Genomic DNA, 24,326 nt, shown 5'->3' with positions numbered 1-24,326 from the left:
CGTAGCTGCTATATTGCACTGCCATGTGGTTAATACTTATATGCTGCTTATGCTCTTTCTGCATATCATGTATTTATTTTTGCTATGTATATAAATGTCATGTTCTTAAATGTTGTATGTGAGGGAAAAACGGATGGAAATGAACTCAAAGCTAAAATCCGGCATATTTACATTTTGATTAAATGAAATTAGATATCGCAATTCCTGTCATAGGTTGTCCTTCCTGTTACCAACAAGCAGTCATTTTCCACATTAGTTGTGGGCTGCCATGAAATAATGATTAATTTAAAAAAAAAAAAAAACTCCCAATGAGTCACATTGTAAATTGTGTCCTTGACAATGTTGTGTTTATTAATGAAGAAAGAAGATCTCTATTGTCTTGCTGACACTTTGTTTCAATAAAAAAGTTTGTGAACTGTTCTGGCCACAGTGTTTTTGTGGAGTTCTCTTGAAATAAGTTTTGTGGCTAGATAGATCTAATTTGCATAGGTGAAATATAACAAAGCTTACTTGTTTCCCAGTTATCTATTTTTATTTCTTTAATAGAAAGTTCTCTCATTACAGTAACAAGTATATAAATATGTAATAAGAGAAGAATCACAAGAGTTGAATGTAATAACACAATACTTTTCAGTGAAAATTCATCTTTATTAATACCATACATGAATTATCAATGACAGAAACCTGGCAAAAAATATAGATATAAAATCACCCCTATGGTGAGGTGCTACAGGAGCCAGCTATTGGGGAATCAATTGCCATATCAACTCTGTCCCAAATATCACAAACCCTTATTCTCTGAAGGATGTCAACTTAGAGGCTGTAAAAATGTCCACCTCCTAGATCAATTCTGTGTTGGCCTGCTGAGTAGTAACCACAAAGTAAACTAGAGGTGCTAGAGACAATGAGTAGGGTCTTAGTCACACAGCCTGCAGCTCAGTGAGGATTGATAGCATTGGTGCCAGATACAGTGATGGAGCACTTTCTGACCGGCTGCTCACTGTGCTCTTCTCGCTTAGGGAGACACCTGCTGGGCGAGTCTGGAAACTACTATCCACTGTCAGCTGGGCGAAGCTGAAGCCCATATTTTACATCATATTTACGTAAACAGGAAACCCTGACACAGCAGCTTGAGGTCAAGCTGGGTGAGTCTTCCTCCCCCCAGGATAAGAGGTCATGTCAATGGTCAGCATATTTCCATGAAGTCAAATTGAATATGCATTTTTCATGTATGAGTTATCTGAAATGGATCTGGAAACAGCCAACTAATTCATTACAAACAAAAAGCCACATCATCGAGGTTAAGGGAATGTTGATCAATATTTCACTAAAGGTTGCACCATTGTGGAACATTTTCAACATCTGAAGAGCTCAATGCTTTAAAGAGGATGACGCACCATTACATATTGCAACTTCAGGGAAACAAGGATGACTTGGCGGTTAGGATTTTCTCTAAATGTGGTTATTTATTGGTTTTCAGTGCATCCAATACATTTTCAGATAGACCAGGTACCTACGACAGCAGAAATTGGCCATTAAATATCTCTTCAATGTGGACATACTGAACCACTGTGATAAACTGGGAGCCGCATATAAAAAAAACAAGTAAGGGAATGACCTGTATTAGCATTTACTGACTCGGCCCAAGAGACTCTTCCATATTTCATCATGGGTGTAGTACAGGCGGGTTGGACCTAAACAGAATGTCAGTACATAGAAGAATAAATACAGTTTCCTAAAATGAGGGCAAAATTATTTTATCAGTGATTGTACCATTAAAAAAACTTTCAAGAGGGTTTTTATCTCTTTACATTAGATTGAGTTTGTGATAATTCTAGGGAGGAGTACGCAGAATAACTTTTACAGAAATTACTAAAATATACAAGCACAGACACAAACATGAGGAGTAAAGCCAACAAAATGATTCGTCATAAAACAGTAGTGTAATCAATATCTAAAGAATCTTTACATGTAGCTCCTTGGTGTGCAGCTTTCTTAGTTGTAATTAAAAACATTTCTGGGAAACTTAAGTTAATACAAAAGTCTTTTTTTCCTTTTTTTTTACAATCTTGTCAAAATTTGATTTTTAAAATATTTTTGAGTAGCAAATTTGAGAAGTTTCTTGTTACTGTGTGTTCTGAAGAGAGGACCTCCAGATTTCAAGACGAAGCAAACAGTTCTGCAATGACATGTCAACAGATCCAACCCGGGGGCTGGAGGGACATTTTGAGGGGGAGTTGTCTTCAGTGTGTTGCTTTGGACTCACATCAGACAAGATGTGGTCCAGTATTCAAACACTGGCTTTGCTCTCTCGCCCAAACCTGTTTTCTAGCACTGAAGCCAAAGAACCTGATGACAGTGTGATGGCCGACAGATAGGTGACATTATATTTAGCACAGACCTACATGGAAGTTATTACCATTACAATAAGAATGATCTAACAGCAATACGTTTACATTAATATACTGCAGGTTTCAGATGTTTTACAGTTCTTACATTAGCAATAATAGAAAAGGAAAGGAAATACACGGTCAATTCATAAGAAAAATAGACTGGAGTCAATAGTGGAAAACAGTGCAAAGAATATTCTAGGGGTGTTTTTGTTTGCTTGCTTGTATGTTTATTTTTTCGAAATTGTTTACAAAAATAAAAACAATTCAAAACAAGTCAAAAACATAGAAAATGAAAACACACTTCTGTAGCATCTGGTGCTCTGGTCCAGACATGCTGCGTACCACCTCTCTCCAGTACCTCATTGTTTTATGCTGCAGGTGTAGGTGAGTGTAAATGTGTGTTTGTGTGTGTGTGTTGGAGTATGAACAGGTCTGGATGCATGTGTGTCAGTTTGTGGATGTTTAAGATTTAGCGTAGTGGTTCTCAACTCCGGTCCTCAAGCTCCGGCACTGTACAGGTTTTTGTTCCAACCAGGTCCTACAAAAACAAATAATTGAGTTTTTAAAAACTGAAGTTCAATTTTGATACTAAGAGTGCACACAGTTTTCTGCAGCCTGCAACAAAAAGTTAAATTAAAGCTAAGCATTTCTTCCCTGTGACATGAGCACAACAGAAACAACGGGGTGCATCGTCAAGGAGAACGCACGCCTGAGAGACCCGAGGTTGGAACAAGAACCCACTGACACGGTCGCCATGGCGAGCACTCGAACAACAGGACACGCCAACTTTGGCTCAAACACTGTGGTGAGCGATGAGGGGGGGGTAAAGACACATGCGCCCACGCCGCCACCCCCGCCAGTCTCACCACACCTCTGAGAGGACTGAGTGGAGCCGAGCAGACGAGGGCCAAGGCTGAGCACCACTGATCATGTGATCATGCTACGTGAGGGAGGGGTGGGCTTCTGCTGACCCTGTCCTTCATGTGACAGTACGAGTTTTATCAGTCCATCAGCTATTGTCCATTCCCTATCAATCTCTGTTTGTTTTTAAAAGAACATGATGGAACAAAAACAAACAAAAAAATGTTGAACACAAGTGCTCGAGGCCGCCCTCCCTGACTCCTGTCACTAGTGTGTTGGCTCAGATGGATCCCAGTAGGATTTAAGCATTGAAAAAAAGGGTCTGACTGAGACCTCGGCACTCTACTGGGACGACTGGGAGTTGTCATTCTTGCTCTCCTGACTGGAGGGGGCCTTGTTGTTCCAGGGTGAGTGTGCCCCCAGTGCAGGAGAGCTGTTGAAACTGTCCTCATCCTCCAGGCCATTCGCCACATCGAACTGCGAGTTCTCCAGGCGCGTGATCAGACGCTCGTCCTCGTCACCAAACTCCCCTCCCATCAGAGTGGGCTCTCCCACCATCATCACGTCCTAAAGGGGACAGCAAGGGCCGATACATATTATCCCCATAATACAGGGGGCTGCGCGGAATGACTGGCTGCACGGACGGGTTGTCTGACTGTGTTTGATTCCAACGTTAGAAATTAGTTTTCACTAATAAGAAGTTCATACTTTAAGGGACCAAGGGAGTATTTAACCCTGAGATAATAGTGTCCTCTCAATCTATAATCTTTGTCAGGGCGTCTACCCTGACAGTTCAGAAGTCCATGTGGCCCTGACTCCCTATCCTTGTTCCGAGAACCAGAGTCATGGGGCCCTCCCTACTGGCCAGCAGTGGGCATCCCTGATCCTTGAGTGCAGCATCAGGGGGTTTCATTCCACCTCGGGTCTCATTGGCTCTCAAGCAACCAAGTGGGCAAAGACAGCAGTGCTGAGTGAATCACGTGCTCTGATAGATTGAGCGGTAACTCTATAACCAAGTTGATACAGCGGAAAAAAACTGCCCCACTGGAATTCAGAGCAAGGCAACATTACCACAATTATTTTAAGCATTACTTAGTAAAGGGGGTCATGTGTACATCCACTATATAAACCCATAGACCTGTGGCCCCAGGGGACCAGGGACTGCCCATCAATGGTTCACATTAGGGGGTCTACTGACTAAATATACACATCCTCAGAATTAGAGAAAGTAACCCCATTTACACCTACCACACCTTCATCCACAATCCATAATCATCCCCTTCCTATCTCTATCCTGCTGCTACACCTACTTCCTAACACACCAACAACCCTAGCTAACACCCCCTATACCCAAAAATGATTTTCTAACCGCCTTGCCGTTTTTTCCAAACCCATCCACCCTCTGATATTTACTCCAATGCCTTGCTCAGATGAATTTAAGAGGCGCAGAAAGAGGTCAAGTAGATGTAATGCTTACAGGTACCTGGCTGGAGAGTGAAAAGCTGTTGGCTGGACTCTTCTTTTTGCTGTTGCTGTTGTTATTGTTGCCTCCGCCGGTGCTCACGGTGCTTCCACCGGACACCTTCCTTTTCCGCCTCTTGTTTGGAGCTTGTCTGGCTGGCTCAGCTACATGTAGAAACAGGAGATGATAGGATTTATAATGATATATTTATTAAAGTCTCTGTAGATATGTTGCAGATAATGAAAAGCTATGCAGATAATGAAAAGCTATGCAATTTCCACTGGATTCGAACTCCTCCGTTTAATAATTGAAGGTTAAACAATGCCATAATTGACACTGACAATCTGAAAGGTGTGTGCATTACCTGGAGGTGCGACCATTCTTTGCCACTTTTGGAAGAGGCAGGTCTTCAGGCAGTCTCTGGGGCTCAAGCTGTACGTCTTATGCCTCGACATCAACTCTTGCATGGGCTCCAATATCACACATAGCTTTATGAAAAAGAAAGAGAGAAACCAAATAGAATCAAATGAGTGTCAACAGGTTGTTGTAGGTGAAGATTTATTCAAACGACCGATCGATAAAAGAAGATTATCATAAAGTAACATGCTTACACGGAGGTAGTTGAGCGTGGAGTTGGACAGCCCACATCTGGTGATATTTTTAGCCAGCTGATCGAGCATTTGGGGATCCTATGAGAGAGATGAGATGAATAAGTGCATGTACAGGACGTGTATTTCAGTGTCAGCGTGTGGTTATTTGCGTCTGGAACTCACATGCATGGCCAAAATACTCCTTGGGAGGACCTCTCTGTGTTGTCTGATGCTGAAGTGCCACGTCTTGATCCTCATCATGTCATCGAACATGAACTCTAGGTACAGGCGGCCCTCCACACAAACCTTATCCCCAGAGGAGGAATATAATAAGTTAGAAGTCACAGCAACCGGAAGCTAATAAAAGGCTGTACATTTTGTATCCAGTGTACCTGTGTGAACATGGGTTTGCCGTTCTGGGTCACCATGGTGCACTGGTCACAGTCGAGAGACACAAAGTTACTGTGGAAGGACTCCTTTGGGTGCTTCAAAACGTAGAACAGCTCAGTGGCGCCCCCCTCGAAAATACTTCGGAAATATCGTGGAATCAATGTCCGGCCGATGGCTGCACACACAAATGATAACTTCGTAAATAATACTAATACAATTAATACATAAAAATACGCCTTACATCGGGGGATACAGCAGCACAAAATCATACAGACATAAAAACATCATTAAGAATAGGATATACATTATGCTACAAACAGTTATATGCCAATCATAAATAAAACATTCTCATGATATGGACATCACATACAGTTTATACTTTAAATGATGAAGGTCAATTTCTTAAGATTTGCAATTAGAAGCTGAAAGTAAAACAATGATTAGCAATGGCTAATGTCTTTATTCTTACTGTATCGTTTGGGTCCATCTTCCAGACAGAAAGTGATGGTGAGCATGGCGTCATCCTCGAAGAACTCTGTGGTGAACGCATCCCACCACAGATTGTCACAGTCCTAAACACAGAGGAAGAACCATTACTCTTATTTTTCATATAATCACAATCAAATAAAACATAGCATTCTAGTCTAACCCAGAGAGAACACACTGAAAATCAATACTGTATGTTTCCTATAAAAATGTTATTTGCTATATATAGATAATAATAATACATTTTATTTTAGGCGCCTTTCATGACACCCAAGGACACCGTACAATTTGTTAAAAAGAAAACGCTAATAGGCAACAGAACATGATAAAAACACAAACAGGAAATCATGGAGGAGACAGTCAAGTGGACACAAATGAAACATATAATGGGGGGCACTACAGTGAGTAGGCAGATTTGAACAAGTGGGTTTTTAATTGGGATTTGAATATGGTGATTGTGTCTGACTGTCAGATGTGCGGGGGGAGGGAGCTCCAGAGTCTGGGAGCAGTGCAGCTAAAGGCCCGAGCACCCATGGTGACGAGGCGTAGGGACGGTTAGCAGACCAGCAGAGGAGGAGCGAGAGGGGGTTTACTCCTGAAGAAGGTTAGCCAGATAAGGGGGGGGGGGGGGGGGGGGGCAGGTAGGTAAGTGAGCAGTAGGTTTTTGAAGTTGATGAAATTGATATGAAACCACTCAAAAGAAGAAGCAGAAATTCTTGTTTCCTCTAATCTACCATTTAAATAACCGTTCAACTATTCCTGCATAGTTGAACTTTCTCTAATACAGACACAGGTGCTCTTAAAGATGAGTAAATATTGCTGGTGCAGTGAAGACGTGCAAAAAAGCTGAGAGTTGAACTTCCTAAATAAAGCACGCTGGGCTTCAGACATCATGTGTGTTTTGTTGGACATAAAACTAAAATGTGTTTAAATTCCTCCAATGTACAGAGGTCATTGTGAATGCATTTCTAATAGTGTGCACACTGACAGTCATATAAAAAGGGTGGCTCATAACAGCTACTCAGTAGCGAGCTCAGGCATATAAACAGTTGGCACTCCAATTACATTTTAGCCAGGTTGATCAGATAATCCTATTAGAGCCTGAATGTAAATTAAGTCAGCGCATTCTCGGGCTTCATTTCCCATAAATCCCTAGCATGGTTAGCTACACACAAACAGCAGCTGGGTACGGGACATCTGAAAACACGGCCACAGTGAGCTGCAGAATGTAGCACTACAGATAGTAATCACAAGAAGCCTGAAAATGAAACACTGATGCTGTGTTTTTGTTTGGTGTTGAGTTCTTGTTACTCTCTATGCGGATGATGAAGTGACTCTAACCTCAGTCCAATTCTGTAGCCTTTTGTTCAGCTCATATATCCGGTAATCTGTCTGGTTCCCGTACGGTGTGGGTCTCCTGAAACAGAAAGAAGGGGGGTTTAATCACTCTGCAGTTTTGTGATTTTTAACAGATGTAGCATAAACAAATGACACAAGCTTAATTTAATAGCAGGTGAATTGAATGTTTATGTGTTATAAAATGAATGGAGAGTAGAGATTATAAAGACTGAATGAACACATTCTGAGTTAAGACAGCTACAAGCTAAAGTTAAGCACTCACCCCATTCCAGGCTCCATGTATGATGGGGGGTACATGGGTGTAGGCCTAAGAGGAATACAAAACTAAATCAGCAACCATTTGCTTCGAGACAGGATGTGTGTTTTAATTTTTCACGGCTAGTTGATTTTAAATACACATCCACATAATCATTAATCAGGAAGGTATTCAAAAAGGGTTAACATGTTCAGTATCTCTCATTTGATTTCAATTCAATATCACGTTCAAAGTTTGGGTGATGAAACAGTGCAATTTGAATATGCAAAACAAAATAAAAAACATACATATACACAGTACACGTATTCTTCAGTAAACTCTATGTCAACAAATGACTAACATATTACAAGTTGTAGAAAGGAAGACATCAGGATTAATACCCTGCTTTAACTTATATTGCATTTGACAGTATAGCCCAGACCTACCCCACATCTCTGTCCAGCATAGCTCCTGGGTGGAAGGGGGGAAAGCTGCCGCCGTTGGGGGGCTCCTTAGGAGAGTACAGCTTGAATGACTTTGACGAACAGCCTGCAGAGAAGCACGCAGCAGAGGAGGGGGAAAAAGAACAGAGATTTAGAGGAGATTTAGATTGCTTTGGACTTAGCTCGTTCAAATCACAGCATCATCTAAGTAATCTAATGCTGGATGATTTTGTGGAGATTTACTCAAATAAAAAGCAAGCTGCCAAAACAATTTCCTGCTGCTTTCATTATCTAATGCATCTTCCATTTAGTAAATGGACAAGAAAACAAATCATCACAGGGAGAGGAAAAACAGCAATATTTATTAGCCAGCCTGAGAAAACAATCAGTGAAATGGGGGACACATCAGAGATTGTCTGGCATGTTCTCCGTGCTCATTATAGGGAACCCTCCTCTGTGCATTCAGCCCCATGTAATCAAACCATGCGCCTGTGTTGTGTGCGTCTCCCCCTCTAGTTGCCTTATTTACCCATCCCCCACTCATATCCCAGCAGTTGTTAACCCATGTCTGTCCAGATAAGGCATTAATGCTCAGACAATCAGCGCTATGAGAAAAACATCTATTCTAAACGTCTTTTCTCAAGGAGACCTCACACAGGCAGTGGCTGGATCTAATTAGTTCCGCCTAAAGATGTGGGATACTCCAGCTGATAGTTGTGGACTGGGATGTTGAGAAAAATAACCTTTCGAAAAACTGACTTGCCCATCACAAGTACCCTTTGGCTTTACTACTTGTTAGCATCGAAACAGAAATGTGTAAAGGGACCCAAAGGAAATGAATATGTGTGGTGATGATGCATTCAAAGGAGATAAACAGATATGGGCAATGTTTCCCCTTTGGAAATGTTGATTATTGCATGTAAATCCAGTATTACCAATCCCCATAGAAACCTGAAGGCCGCACGGTGTTAATTTGTTACTTTCCCAATTCAGGCACAATTCTCAGTCACTGTCACCAGGGCGTCTAAAATAGTAAGTGTACCAAATTAAAACCAGCAGGGGGGCACTCATTGTAGGCCGCTCGAGCGCCGCATCACACCCAACTGTGCTGTATCGTTTAGGCTTACTACAACACTTGTGTTAACCTAATGGATACGCCACAGACAGAGACTACAAATGATGATGTTTTTGAAAGATGAACGACAAATCGAGGGAGAAAGGGATGAATTGGGGTCAAGTATGTCTGGGTGAACTCTGATCTGTCTGTCCAGTCTCTATTGCTGAAACAAATAAAACACCTTCATTCGCTCTGTCTAACCCTTCACCCCCTTGCTCCAGAAAGAGTCACAGCAGGTCAACTTCTCCTCCCATTACTATGTGGGTGGACCTGCTCAGAAGAACCCAACAACAGCCTTAGATGCAGACAAGACTCAAACACAAATAAGCAGTCTTTGTTTAATCTAAAAAGGCAATGCAAAAACTACAAGGCAACAAATAAGAGCAGGATTCTTATTTTCTCCAGAATAACATGCCTACATATTCAGAAACAGAAATTCTACAAAATGCTGACACACAGTTCACTGTCACCTTGAATACCAACCAACAAGCACTCTAAAAAGCTGTCCAGTCTCCAGCATCAAACCTGTATAAAAACCATCTGCAGATTACAGCACTCAGACTAACAGATGCATACATAATGCCACGGGCCAGAAAGAAACGACCAGGAAAGCAACCTGACGTTGGGTACAAATTGAGATGGATGACTCCAGCCAGTCAGCATCTTTTAGAAGAAGCCGACTAAGAATTAAGATCATGACGCATAACCCATCTAACAAATGGGGAACTCGAAATACTGTGACTTTGATGCAGTTTAGTCCGCCCAAACTGTTCATTGCAAACAATAGAGCTGCATCCAGAGGCTGGCCCTCAGCCAATAAAAGATCCAAAGCAATGTATCAATACGGCCAACACCATTGAGATGCTTATTGGTGTTTATGTTTTGTTATGTATGTGGACCTGCATAATAGATATTTAAAAAAATAAGGCAGTATTCACTTTCGGGACAAGGCGTAAATTGATCTGCAGGGCCGCATTCATTTACCGAGGACGGATGCCATTGCTAAGCTATTACCTAGCTAGATGCTAAACTCCCGTTATTAGCGCCGTGCAATTATAATTTCCTGTGCTTCTTCACTAGTGGTCTCTGCATTTATGTTGAAACAACAGAGCTGCCAAAGTAGTGTGACTGTAAGTTTGAGTTACCTGCAGAGAAAGGTCCACCGAAAGGCGGAGTTGCTCAACACCTCCGCTCGGTGTTTCTCGACAGCTAGCCTCTCTGCTAGCCGGAGCGGCTGGACAGTCAAAGCTCCAGCTCCGACCGTTGGTAATGGAACGATCAATCCTACGTCCCAAACAGGACGGCAAGCGACGGAGAAAAGAAGAAGAAAAAACTCCGATACTTGCCCTGGTTCCTGTCAAATTTCAATGCCCGACTGTATGTTTTAAATGGCATTTGTTTGGGGGACGGTGCTACCTATCTACTACTACTACAGGACCCTTTGTTCCTGCCAGCCGAGACACGAAAAAAACAAAGGCCCCGCCTCCTTCGGGCTCCCCCGCCCATCCCATCACACAGACCGGACAAACACGGGCCTCGCTCCACAGCCAGCAGGGATCCCAATTTGTCTTGTCCTCGAACTGTAGGGGCAAAAGAGGAACCCCGAGTGGAACAAGATGGGTCCCCGTTGAGAGGATCAATTATCAGCCCACATTTTGCCCCTTAACACACACGTATTTCGGATGGACAAACTAATTTATATTCTGTATCAGCTTGTACCAACTCTGTTTTCAAAGCTACAAAATGTTGACTATGTCAATATGTCTAATGTTTTTTATTAAATCACCATTCTACTAAATTAAAGTAGGCTATAACATTATTATTGTTGCGATTCAATAAAGTCAGATTGAAGCACTCCTTTGTTGTGCATCAGTCAATCCTCACAGTAACAGAGCTAAATCCCAGATCAAATGCATGCTAAAGGGTCTTTGAAAATGTTTTCTCTCAGTGATTGTGATGTAATGTTAAATGTTTGTTGTTTGTTTTTCATGTCTTATGTCCTTTGTCTATGTTGATGTTACACATGAGCTGCTGTGATGCAAGTCAAATGTCAGACTTGATCTGACCAATAAAGTATTATCGTATCACTTGAACTTAGAAGTCTGGTGGGTTTGAATAGTATAAGTAGACCATTAGTTCATCTAAGCACAGTTCCTTATAAAAAAATAATACTAAGGTTACATTTAAAAAATAAACAGTTGATGTCTGCATTCAACCACAGACCAAAGACTTTCAGGTCTATTTGCTGTGAAACTTTGCAGTAATTGTTTTAATATTTGTATGTCCTGGTGCATTAATACAACCATTGTATGGCAGGGTTATTGACACCTAAACATATTATATAATTGGGTAATCGATTATTTAAAAGAAGATGTTGCTAGGGCTACTGGAACTATTTTGACAAGCACCTTTGTCCAGTACTACATTGCATCCTGAGCGTAACTATAAAGAAAAACGTGTGATTCAGATGCTGTGTCTACACTGTTCAGCAAATGTTAGAAAAAGACTAGTTACTTAAAAAGGCTGTTTAATTCGAGCCAACTTTGTGAAGGCTTATGAAAATTGTCAGCCTTAGCAGATGACTCAAATCCTTCAGACCGCAGTCAGTCCTGAGCCTCAGATTATGTAAGGGTATAATCTGCAGCCTCACTTTTAATCAATACCCACTCTCATGTTTACAAGCAATATATTTGAAGCCCAGAAAACCTTTTGTGGTCACAAAGTGCATTTAAAGCTCAATTTGTTGAGGCTTTCACTTGAGCTACAGTAGGTTTGTCGAATTATGTAAGCAGGGAGAGCAGATGAGAGAAGTGCAGCAATAGATTGACAGGAGAGTGCCACACAAATGAAAATGGTAGACTACATCATCTGTACAACTCTGGTTGGTAAACGCTTTCTAGATCAATTAACTGTGATTAAATCCAGTGAGTTATCTTTAAGTTCTGACAGAAAACTAAGAATTAAACATCTACAAAGGGAATATAGAAGATAGGCTAAAGCCTTTTGTTGTAACACGCCCAGATCTTGGATCTCTTGTTGAAAACAATGATTCCCCAGTCTGCCTGTGTTCAGTGTTGATGGACTGACACAAGAAGAGATGTGACAGAACAGCATCTCCCTCTGCTGGTAAACGCTGAAAACATCCCAGTGCTTCAGAATACAACAGTATAAGACAATGAACTTTATCCAGCAGTTTATGCTGTAAACTATTGACAAATAACCTGGAGCTTCTAATAAAATAAACTATACGTTTTCTATCATGTAGTTATATCTTTATCTGCCTATTCCATGATTATAACAACCAATGCTTTTATTTAAAGAGTGTGCGATCTGAAGAAAGACGGCATCCTATTTCATCTGTATTTAGTTGGAGTCACACATACACTATATGCACACATACACACCGAGTACCAGGTAAGTAGCACCGGCAGGTAGTGATAACATTAAATAGCATTCATATGCACAAGAACTCAGTTCTATTTTAGTCCCCGGAAAACTGGTCTTGTACTACACACGATTTCTTGTATTTATAGATCCTTAGCTTCTAAGACCACTTTACACATACTGTTTTATGCAGAAGTTGGACTGCATAGCATTAACACAGCAATACATTCAGTGCAAGCCCTGTTCCAGAACAAAATGACTAAGAAGGTATCTGAAATGAGTGAGGGTACACTAGTAGCTACATCTTTGGCCATACATGGAAAATAGTATGGAATTTACGAAAATGTCCCTAAATAAAGTGCAGGGTTTCCCACACATACACTTTATGTGTGGGAAACATAAAGTCCCCGTTCTCAGCTACCACCAGAAGTATATTTCAGATCTGTGGGAAACACTGAAGAGGTTATAATGGAAGACAGCTAGAAAAGGTAGAAAATAGTACCTAGTAAGTGAATAATGTGTATTGTTTTTTTTCAGCAACAGTTTGCCATAACAGCACGCAAACCTTCAATATATTATAACGCCTGCCACAATGCAGGGCAGTTTTAACCACAGACACAACATCTTACTAAATCCCTGTTTGTGATCGTACGTAAGAAAGTTATTATATTATTTTTTTAGAAGACAACCTATAACATTTAAAAAATAAACTGATTGACTGAAAAAAAACTGTTGTGAGCTGTGAACAAGTCAGACATATGTAATGTTAACATGCCTTGAAAGCATATTTCAAGTACTACTATGATGTGTGTATAATGTGCACACTTTTGACAGTGAGAGTGAATCAGTAGTGAGGAAAACTGAAGAGAGCGCTGGTGAACAGCATGTTAAGACTCCAGTTGCTGCTCTTCAAGACGAAGCAGAAACCTGTCAAGGAAACCGTTGTGACACCTGACTGGTAGTGATAGAAACACGGCAGCAGACAGCACTAACACAGACTGCGCCCAGAGGATGCTGCTCTGGGCTGACAGGAGGAAGCCAAACAGCATGTGTTCCAGATAAAGAAGGTTGATGGATTACAAATGAAAGGGAGTGTGTGAATGTTGGTGTTATGGGCACTTTGCAATGACAGGGGTCACTGGTCTGAATCAGAATTAGCCTGTTGTTGACAGACTGGATTTGCTGCAGTGTAAACTGTAGGTTTGGTCATTTATATGGTTTGTCCTGTTGTGCCAACATCCACGGAATTAAACGAGGTATCCTAAAAAAAAGAGTCATAATTAACCAAAGTCCCTTCTATAATGTGTTATAGAAAAAGAAAATCCACCACAAAAACAGGACTTACACTTTTATTCTTATGATACTGCATGAGTCATTCATTTCTGATCCTGAACTGAACAACAGAGAGACTGACTGCAGCGTTATATTATTAAGAGACTAATCTTGGACTATGACACAGATTCTGAATAATTAAACCACTATGACACAGCACCTGCATTTACTGGAAGTTGGACACTTAATCTAATTTACAACATGAAGCCATGAATACTTATTCTAATGTTACATCTCTGAAATTAAATAAGCATGATGATTCAGTCACTATTTCCAAGTAAATGGACCAACTCCCCTTTCTGACATCATTATTCAAGTCTTGGTTCTTGCCTGATTTTCAGTTTAGGGAAATACTCGTCTGATTGAAGTCAGAAGTACTCTATTCTTATTTATGGCAGGAATTCCTTGAAAAAACTGTCAATGATTGACTTTATATTCTTATACTTGATTGCACAATTCATCTATGACACCAGCTAAAACAAGCTGCTTAAATCTTTTAGTTTTCTATACTTTGTATACCTTGTAAACAGTTGTATTTGCACACACGTAGGTGGCATAGGGATAAAGCAGAACGCTTTCAATGTACTCTGCGGCTGTCCTCCTCACACCTTTTGTTTCCAGAACACAGCTCTGTTTCAATCTGAGCAATGTTACTGTAACCTTCTACTGTACCTCAGTACCAAACCTGCTTTCATGTTATAAAGACTCTGCGTCTTCTCCCACAAATAAAGGTGTGCTTTGACAGATAATCATTTTTTCTTTCCTCCACATTTTGTCTTCCCCCCATCCTCCCCCTCCATGTGGCACATGCCAGCTTTCCTCTGCCATCCTGTCGGCCTGCAGCAGATGTGACATCACTACAGCACGTCTCCACTCTACAACCCCCCCCCCCTCATCTCTCTGACTCCCCAGCATCTCTGTCTCCCACGCATTCCTTCTTTCTCTCTGCCTCTGCACACAGCCATTTTGATCTAGCAAACAAGATCTGAGGTACTCACTAGGGTAGAGAGAGGAGGGGACTAGGAAAAAAGAAGTGAAGAATTGAGGAAGGTAAAAAGGTTTTCATTGCAGCGAGATAAAGCTGTGGCAGTTGTGTTGTTGTGAAACGGTAATCAAAAAAAACCTGGCCGTTTGGCTGCCATCTTGGTTCTGCTTAAAGTCACTTTTCTCCAATCAGGAGCCATGTGACTTTCTGCATGAGGTAACACCACTGTTACTGCAAAAGGCACTGAAGGAGTGACAGAGAGAGAAAGGGGGGGTACAAGGAAGAGGGGGCGAGAGTGAGATGAGGAAGGCAGAAATAAGAGGGAGGGGTAAGAGTGAGATGGGGGAGAGATGGAGAGAGTGGTGAGCAGAGGGGAGCGCGTGCTTGAGTGCATGCGAGAAGGGAAGGGAGGGAGAGAGGGGTATCTTCGACTCACAGGCAATCTATTTTTACCATTTAGTCTGAACAAAGGACGTGATTGGCTCCACTGTGTTAGGACGGATCTCCTTCATGCGGGGAACAAAGCCTTAAAAAGGCTGATTCACAGCAAAGTCACAACAACAGCAGGATGCCACAGGGTTGTCAATGACAGACAGGAGAAGCCTGTTTTTAATCATTACTCACATTCTGCTACATGCAAATATGCTCCGTTCTGATTCCTCTGTTCTTTAGTGATTTGACCCAATAACAAAACAAAGACATACAGGACCAAAAGAGAAAGTGCTGCCGAAAGAGAGAATTGTTGGATTCCCACACAAAGGATGGGGAGGATCTTCCGTCCACAATAGTGCAAGAATGTAAACAAACCAGCGTTCAAGTACAATGATTTACAGTGTGCACAGCAAGGCAAACCGGTGTTGATCATTGTCATTGTTCTGACAGACCCTGCAGCCTAAACTTGTCCTAGCAGGTTCCTCGTGAAGGTGTGTGCGAGTGTACATGCCTGCTACCCATGTGCACGCAAGCCTACATGTGTAAACCTGTGTGTTTGAACGCTGAAGGCAGATCTCTCTGGGTCGACCTCATTCTCTGTGTAGCCTTGAAAAACATGTGGATGTCATTAAAAGTTCTGCTCTGGAGTTGGGTCTGTCAACAGAGAGAGCAAAGGAGGCAGATTTCCTGGAAAACTACAGCACAGAGAGAGGAAACAAGATAGTAAAGAATCTGACAGGAGAACATGAAGGCTTCGAGACCTCACTGATATTATTCCATCTGATAGGCGACTGAATCACAGTAGCCCCATTAAAATGATACTGACACCCTAATTCAATCTGCCCTCTCTGAGTTCCCCATGAGCAGATGTACAATTCAATTTCTATCTGTTCCTTGCTCCCTTGTGCTGCACGGAGGCAGTCTCCTGGCACTTTGAGGCTTTCACTGTGCACAACGCAACCGTCTCACTGTGGTAGCGTTAAAGAGAAATTGCTCCAAAGTCAAACAGGATCAAACACTCGATGGGAGAGAACAGATTATAAGATCTACTTGATAAAAACTGCCACAACATTTTGCCTGCCAAAGACTGACATGTGTAGACAGAACTACTAGATTGACTTTCTTCATGCTCTGACACGGTAGCATAAGTGCAGAGTTTAAATACTGACTACCAATTAGACACCATAGCGTTGCAGTAAGACACATTTTATGTAAGATTTATTTAAAGCTCAAGAATGTCGATTTCAGGAAAAGCCAACCCAAGCGTAACAACAGCGTTACAAATGGAAATATGCAGGAATGCAAAGTCACATTAACAAAGAGTTGCCTAATATCCAAACAGCAGCTTAACTCCAAGCAAATTCAACTCTTTAGTTAAATCTTTAAGTAAGCCTCATTAATCGTGTGCACTCATCAAGAGAGACGATTAAAACCATTTTAAATTGAGGAAAGTACTTCTGCTTCATTCAGTTCTGTCCTGTGGTATAAGAACGTTTTTTTTTTACAGTAAGCAGGAATTTTCACCAACTACTTTAGACATATAAGAGCAAAATAATGTAGAAGAAGATCTATAGTGGCTAGATGAAGCTGAGGAAAGGAGTGAAAAGAGCCAGCAAGTAAAGTACTTATTGATATCTCAGTGTGTCTGTAGGTGGCAAAACTCAAAGAGCCATTGATCTTCTGCAGCACAGCAAGCTAGCGTGACTGAAAGGGTCTGCTGAACAACTCAATCTCAAAGTGAGTTAGCCTCAGTCTATAACCTTGTTTTAGGTTAGGACATGTGTTGAGAGCGGAGCACAGCTACACGTGTCCACACACACACACACACACACACACACACACACACACACACACACACACACACACACACACACACACACACACACACACACACACACACACACACACACACACACACACACACACACACACACACACACACACACTAACACTGCCTGACGCTGGCCCTAGGCAGCTTTGCAGCACTTTTACACAAGTCATCTTTCTGACAGCTCCACTGAGCACAGAGACGGAACAGGAAACAGGGAGAAAAGAAAGAAACTGTAGGCACTCACCGGGACAAGCACAACCTCCAACAGACATCTTCTCACATGTTGGGCTCTGCTCTGAACGAAACAGCTGCACTCAGTCCACACGCCGCTCGCATGGGCTAACTGAGGAAAACAACACAACGACAGAGGGGTGGAGAGATTAGAGGGAGTGGTACAAAGCAGGGCATGTACACCACAACTACACTCCTCTCCCTCTGTCAGAGGCAGGAAGTTGGCAGTGGTGCTCTAGCTGCATCATTAATAGGCATATTGCAACACAAGTGGGAGGGGAAATGAGAGAGGAGGGATATAGGAAGACAGAGCTTTTACATAATTTGAGACAGGAGTAAGTAATATGGAATGGAGCGAGGCACTGTGTGTGTTTCTGAAAGGGATAATGCAAGGGGGAGGTCATTACAGCAAAAGGGAGGAAAGAGAGAAAATGCACAAGGTGTGTGTGTGTGTGTGTGTGTGTGTGTGTGTGTGTGTGTGTGTGTGTGTGTGTGTGTGTGTGTGTGTGTGTGTGTGTGTGTGTGTGTGTGTGTGTGTGTGTGTGTGTGTGTGTGTGTGTGTGTGTGTGTGTGTGTGTGTGGCAGTGATGCATCGTCCATTTTTGTCCGTTGCTGCTGTGGGAGATAAACATACTCAGTAGGAGCCCAGAGGCAGAGGGTCATTACTGCCAAACAAACACACATGCACACACACTCACTCACACACACACTCCCCCTTGTGTATGACAGATTTCCATCTCTCTTTCTGTCTCCGTCTCTCGCTTCTTGCGTCTGTTTTTCTGTTTCTGAGAGAAGACTGGTGTTAATAACTACAGACAGTATCGATTAAAAATGCAAAGCCCACCTGGAGCACAGGGACACTGAGAGCCCATGGGAGGCAGGAAGAGAGCGTACGTCCCGTGCACGCACTCGTTGACACGGAGCTGCATGTAAACAGTCTCACTCGGCTGCAAACTGTCTGCCCAGCAGACTCTTTTATACTCGTTTCTGGCTTTTTAATCTTCACTTCACTTGCAATTTAATCTCCTCAGCCAGTTGATATTACCATGACCTTTCTGCAGCTTGATGTGATTTTGTTTCATTTCCTTTCCCTCCTCCACGTCTCTGGTTTCCCTTTCCGTTCATCCCATAAATTCTCTTGGCTCGAGCTTGCCTGTTCTCCGAGCCAATAATCTTAAAATCTCACACTTGACTACACGAACACACGAGCACATAAGTGACTCTCATGAGCTGGATGTCTTTGTTGCTCGTGTACATGATCCTGTCAGATGGATAACAGATTGACCCGTGTCATTGAGTCATCCTGACTCAATCAAAAACACAAAAGGTTTAAATAAATTACAACTTCAGTCTACACTGCAAAAACACATCAGGGCTGACAGTATATTAAACTGATTTCCACAAAAAGGGTTCTTGTACCTCAGGGGATACTTGTAAAAATTGCAGAGCAGCATTGGACTAAATGGAATATCTGATTTCTTAGGAATTATTTCCACATATTGACTGTTGAACTGCAACCACAATTGAAAGTGCAGGAAGATGTTTTAGAAAGCAGATACAAAATAATGGATACAATTGATGGATGAACTGAAATTAAAATGGTATAAGAAAAGGTAAAATGCTTAAGTAATGGGTAAAAAGTATTTAGGTAAATACCATACAGTATATACAGTGTTCTGAAAGTACTGGATTAGAGGTTTACATTGATAAATATAATAAATAATTGGGTTGTATAAATGCAAAAAAAGTTCTTACAAATCGACAATTTGTTGTAACAATATCTACTTTTATATAATTAATGTTGTTAAATACTATGGGTTGAAATAATGATGGATGTTCCAAATTAGTCGTCATTCATCTTTTCATCTGTTCGGGTTTTGAAAACACATTAAACCACTGGTCTAATATATCCATGAAGCCAAGAGGCTCCAACAAGAGGATACACAAGAGTTGAAACCCAGGAGAGTTGAACAAACCTCAGAGCTCTGTTGTCTCTCCCTCACAACCATTATACTAACAAAAGACAAACAACTGTCTCTACTGAAATGCAAGCTGACAGATGCATTCCCCAAACACCAGCGTACTGGCAGAGGCATCAGAGTTAAATGTCATACACGGTGTCAGACACTGTTCTCAGGACACAATGAACCACACTGCGGGCCTCCTCTTCTTTCTCCCTACTCATCTCTTTTAATTTCCACTTCCCACACACTTTTTTCTGTTTAAACAAAGTCTGTCTCTCACTGAGTCCTCTCATCTCTCTCTTCTGTTCTGTCACCATTCGGTTCCTTGTGCGCCTTGTAGGCTTTGACATGTACAGAAGATTCTGCTACTGTAATATGGTGAACTCTGAACGACAGCAGATGCGAGAGCTAGAGAGAGACATCCCCAACACTGAAAGAGACAGAGATAAGAGCGAGAGAGAAGAAAAGGAACGGTGCATGTCTGTGATTTTGGGAAAATGGCTTCTGTTCCCAGGAGCGATTAAGCTTTGAAGCTGAGCACTTCACCACTGGCTGCACTGTCTCCCCTCTCTTCCTCTCAATCTTCGTCTCTTGCAGATACAGAGATTCCCGCTCTGTCAACACGTTCACACATCACTCAAAAAGCTGCTGTGAGAATAATGAAGTTCCCCCCTCTGTTTTCTACACTGTGGGAACCCTCAGCAGTTCAGTAACACTGTGTGACAGACAGCACATACACTGTCTTGCTTACTGAGGTAAAACACACTCTTGGTATGTTTTCCTCTGACAGCAGACAAACACTTCCTCGCATGCACTGACAACCTTACACACATTTCCAACAAAATGTTTAACAAGCTCCAGATGCCATACTTGTTATCTCAGGTGAGTTCAAGCCTTTCATGCTTACCTCTCAGTCTTTTGTCTTGCAGTTGTTCTGCGACCCCCACCCCTCCTTTCCTCTCCTTGTCTCTCCTTGTCTTTTATGCACAGTTTTTCACAGTCAAACCTCCATCTCAACGCTTACCTTTGTCTCCCTCCTTCTTCTGCGCCCACGCTCGCTCCGAAAAGTCCGCCTGGGTCAGCCACGCAGAGGTAACCAAGCTGCGCCAGAGAGAGTGAGAGAGACTGTGATGAGCAGATGCAGATAGGAGACACACATGAAGGGAGGGGGTCTAGCAGTGTGCACATTGGATGCTGGGAAGGAAGGAAGGAAGGAAGGAAAGAGAAGGAGGAGGGGAAAAGAGAGGGGGCTGGTCTGGTATTAATATGACGCAGAGGCAGGAGTCAGAGGCACTTTTCCTCTCTCCTCTCCAGCCCCATCCCTCCATACCCACCAAGAGAGAGGAGAGAGAGGGCACTGTATCCATGGCAACGGCAGAGCAGCTGTAGGTAGCATTCGAGGAGTGTGTTGGGTGGTGATCCTCTCTTTCTCCGTCTCTCTCACACACAGTCCAGCTCATAAGTCGTTCAGCTTTCCCTACAGAAGTACAGTACAGCCTAAGGTTTAGTGGGGTAAAAGCTGTGGAGGAAAGGAGCAGCAGTGGATTCATTAGGACAGGACTGGTAATGAAAAGCAGACTGGTTGGGCCAGTTGTGTCTCAGACACGTGGGGAACAGGCACCAAGGAAGCACAAGTTAATCCTACTGTAACCGCCAGAACCTCGTAATGGAATTAATTACATTTGTGCTGAATAACAATTCTTATCATGCCGTTTACTCTCCCCACCTGATGGGGATAATGAGAAACATTACAAACACCATGATATGACAGCATAAAGACAGTGATTTAAAACAAGAACGAAACAAAATAACTCTCTCTGTGTGAAGCCAAAGCTGAAACGAGATTGTGAAAGAAAACAATACAAATGTAAATATGTCTTGGTGACGATCAATGGAATTTGACTACAGAAAACAACCATGCAGAACTTTCTCCTTGGGTTACTTGTTCTCCCTGAAACACAGGTACTGTCATTTAGTGGGAATGCTTACACAGCATTCCCACCATCTGTTATGCTACGCACAAAATTCTTTATTATTCCGCCGGGTTAATTTGCGCCTCTTCTTCTCCCACACTATAGCTCGGTCGGGAATCAATGGCTATTACTTTTATCATTCATAACTTTCATAATTCCAGAGATACATCCCATAATTCATCACATTTTTTAACATGGAAGTCAATGGAGAAACTATTCAGACTTCAACAATCTTCATGCAACTTCAACTGCAGGTCTCCCTTGAAAAAGAGATCTATGATCTCAATGGGACCAATCTGGTTAAATAAAGGTTTGAAATGAAATGAAATGAACTGCTAACTGCTCATTCTTCAACTGCCAACTGCTCCTTCATACTTTCACTCAGAAACCTCATTCCAACTTTAAAATGTTACACAACTTTCTGACATTATTCGGGTAACATAACTTTTAAATCTGAATCTTACTTTAAGAGATATTCAACATTGTTCAGACCTTGGTAAAGAGGCCTTCTTCAGATTTTAGAGTGCGTGATGTCACAGCTAGAGTGGAGGACATATTTAATTTTGCCTTCATATTTTCTTTTAAACCTGCCATAATTCCTAAACCCTACATTCCTGAGACATAATTGTTCATGACAAACGTAGGAGAACATCTCGTAGCTTGAAAAATAAAAAAGAATTAAGCAAAACAAAACAAAATGCCTCTTGAGGGCATGAAGTGACAAAAACGTTCAACATGTCTCCATTAAACCCCATTGTAAGTTCAACCTCATCGATCCCCACCACAGCAGCCGCACAGTTAATCTGCCAAAAAGGCCACATTATTAACCCGAAAGTACACAAAAAGTACACTTCAGATGGTCAAGTTCCTTGACATGCTTCACGCTTTGAAATTTCACCGATATCCGTTATGGTTCTTCAACAAAACATTCTGATGTAAGAGGTTTATCTCTCATTCAGAACAATGAAAATGCTCTCCTCTCACTATCACCATGGAAACCTCTGATCTCTGGACACGTCGTTAGCTCAAATATAAACACCCGTGTCGTTACCAAATCGTTACCAAACTTAACAGGTTTGGTAACGATGCGGCCATCAACATATCTAAGCGTATTATGGGATGTCATCAAATGCCGTTGGCATGGCGACAGATCATTCGCCATCAAGTTAGTTCAAAAGTTTGCAGTTCAAATATTCTGCTGCTTTTCCAAGCCTTTTCACTTTCTTTTCTTCTCTCATCACACATTCAAGCCCCCAGTGTTCATGTATCATTTTAATCTAAATTCTTCACTTTTTTCTTACACATTACATTTCAGCATAGCAGTTTAGCATCAGCTTTTCAGCATAAAGCATTCCCACTAGCAATTTCTTCAGGAATTGCATTCTCTAGTTTAGCATAGCCTTCTGTCCAGAGCTATGTAAATGTTCCCCCTGTACATACACGTATCAGGAGCAAGTTGGGTATCATTCTCTTGCTCGACAAGCTTGTGTAGAACATGTGGACAGGAGGAGCCAGGGACTCATTTTCAAACCTTTAAATTGCTCTCAAAATGAATCAGTAAACTAACTGCATATATTATTAAATAAATGCCATATGCCTAAAAGGGTCATGTTCTTCAAACGAAAAACAGCAAGGGACCGTATTGATCAGTGGACTCGTAATTGTTGCTAGAGGGAAAACTGGATGGATGCCAGAGAATTTACAGCACACAGTGTGTCTGCAACCTAGTGTCTGTAGTATCGTACAATAATACTTTTTCTAATCAAGCATAACACGTAAATGAGTTTACTGAATAGCTGCAACAAGAGGAAAGCTGTTAAAGAATGTAGAGGGATTTTAAAAAAAATTCAAACTGCGCACATAGCTTTCTTTATTCTTCACACAGCAGACATTTAATGATATGTAAAACAGAGACACAGACAAAGAGTGAGTGTGAATGATTCTGCACGTTGTTGAGGCTGGACTCACCTCTAATCCATTTCTGCCTGTGGGATACAGGGAATTGCCGATGGCTTTTCAGTGACATGCAGTAGTGATCCTAATGAGAAATACATCCTCGCCACTTTTGTATTCGACCCAATTTAATCCCCACCTCTGTTTCACAGCCTGTTTTCCTTTTTTACCCGCCTACTTTTTACCTTTCCTTTATGTATTATACCCAGTTACAAATAGACATTCACCACATCCTTGGCTCTATAGGAAAACTAATTTTCTTTCCACTATTTTGTTAGTCCTCAGTTATTGGCCAATGTCCAATATATGCACCTCTGGGTCTACTTACTAGCTTTTCTCAGAGCTTCTCAAAGTATTTTTGAGTAAATCTAGTTTCCCCCGTTTGTGTTCGTTCTACAGACGTCAATTCACTCCACAGTGTCACATTGATTTTCAGGGTAAAAAATACTATACTATAAATATTAAAATTCATCATCTTTCAAAATAGATAAAAGCCTATATAGTTGTTGCTGAACAGTGCCCACTGGTGCCAAAAAAGAACAATTACAGGCTAAAGGGAATGCTAAAAAAGAGAGACAAAGTCAACTTGAACTGACTGACCTGATTCTTTGGTATTTCTAAACAAGAAAAAAACAATTAGCATTTAATAGCAGTATGATTATATACATGCACTTTTAACACATTTACTTTTAAATGAAAACATGATATACTATTAAATTAAAGATGAATTCAAATGCACTAGTTTAAGTTTGAGAACTATAGAACAATTTGAAACAACGCCTTTCTTTTGAATTTAAAATCAAGGCCACAACAAGTAACAATTGTTTTCAGAATCAATGTCTTCCGAGTCCAAGTGAACTTCTTCCCATGTGTTGTTTTTTTCCAACTAACAGTCCAAAACACCC

At 41.5% G+C, this 24,326-nt stretch overlaps 1 protein-coding gene across 5 annotated transcripts; it reads right to left on the bottom strand.

The window, feature by feature from the left end:
• Positions 1-627: 627 nt before the first annotated feature.
• ldb1a (LIM domain binding 1a) lies at positions 628-20,598 on the bottom strand. 5 transcript variants are annotated; one of them, XM_079687953.1, is made up of 12 exons: positions 20,520-20,598; positions 17,545-17,643; positions 8,223-8,325; positions 7,804-7,848; positions 7,524-7,599; positions 6,166-6,268; positions 5,699-5,871; positions 5,490-5,612; positions 5,328-5,405; positions 5,081-5,204; positions 4,732-4,880; positions 2,938-3,821 (listed from the first exon to the last, which is right to left on the bottom strand). In XM_079687953.1, the coding sequence occupies exons 2-12, from the start codon at positions 17,570-17,572 to the stop codon at positions 3,597-3,599; spliced, it is 1,227 nt and encodes a 408-aa protein (XP_079544079.1). In that variant the 5' UTR covers positions 17,573-17,643; positions 20,520-20,598; the 3' UTR covers positions 2,938-3,596. The 5 variants fall into 5 exon arrangements, with proteins under 5 accessions (XP_079544082.1, XP_079544083.1, XP_079544079.1 ...); XM_079687956.1 differs by lacking the exons at positions 2,938-3,821; positions 20,520-20,598 and adding an exon at positions 628-2,931 and having other exon boundaries at positions 17,545-17,734; XM_079687957.1 differs by lacking the exons at positions 2,938-3,821; positions 20,520-20,598 and adding an exon at positions 628-2,931 and having other exon boundaries at positions 4,738-4,880; positions 17,545-17,732.
• Positions 20,599-24,326: the final 3,728 nt, after the last annotated feature.

Source organism: Notothenia rossii (assembly GCF_949606895.1).
Source record: "Notothenia rossii genome assembly, chromosome: 6".
Lineage (NCBI taxonomy): Eukaryota > Metazoa > Chordata > Actinopteri > Perciformes > Nototheniidae > Notothenia > Notothenia rossii.
This window is presented reverse-complemented; position numbering and strand designations above follow the sequence as displayed.

Excerpts from the sequence above, each read along its gene's own strand:
- ldb1a (XM_079687953.1), bottom strand. The coding sequence starts at position 17,572 with ATGTCTGTTGGAGGTTGTGCTTGTCCCG. Across the intron at positions 7,849-8,222 it reads ATGCTGGACAGAGATGTGGG|GCCTACACCCATGTACCCCC; the intron begins GTAGGTCTGGGC and ends TATTCCTCTTAG. Across the intron at positions 7,600-7,803 it reads TACATGGAGCCTGGAATGGG|GAGACCCACACCGTACGGGA; the intron begins GTGAGTGCTTAA and ends TTTCTGTTTCAG.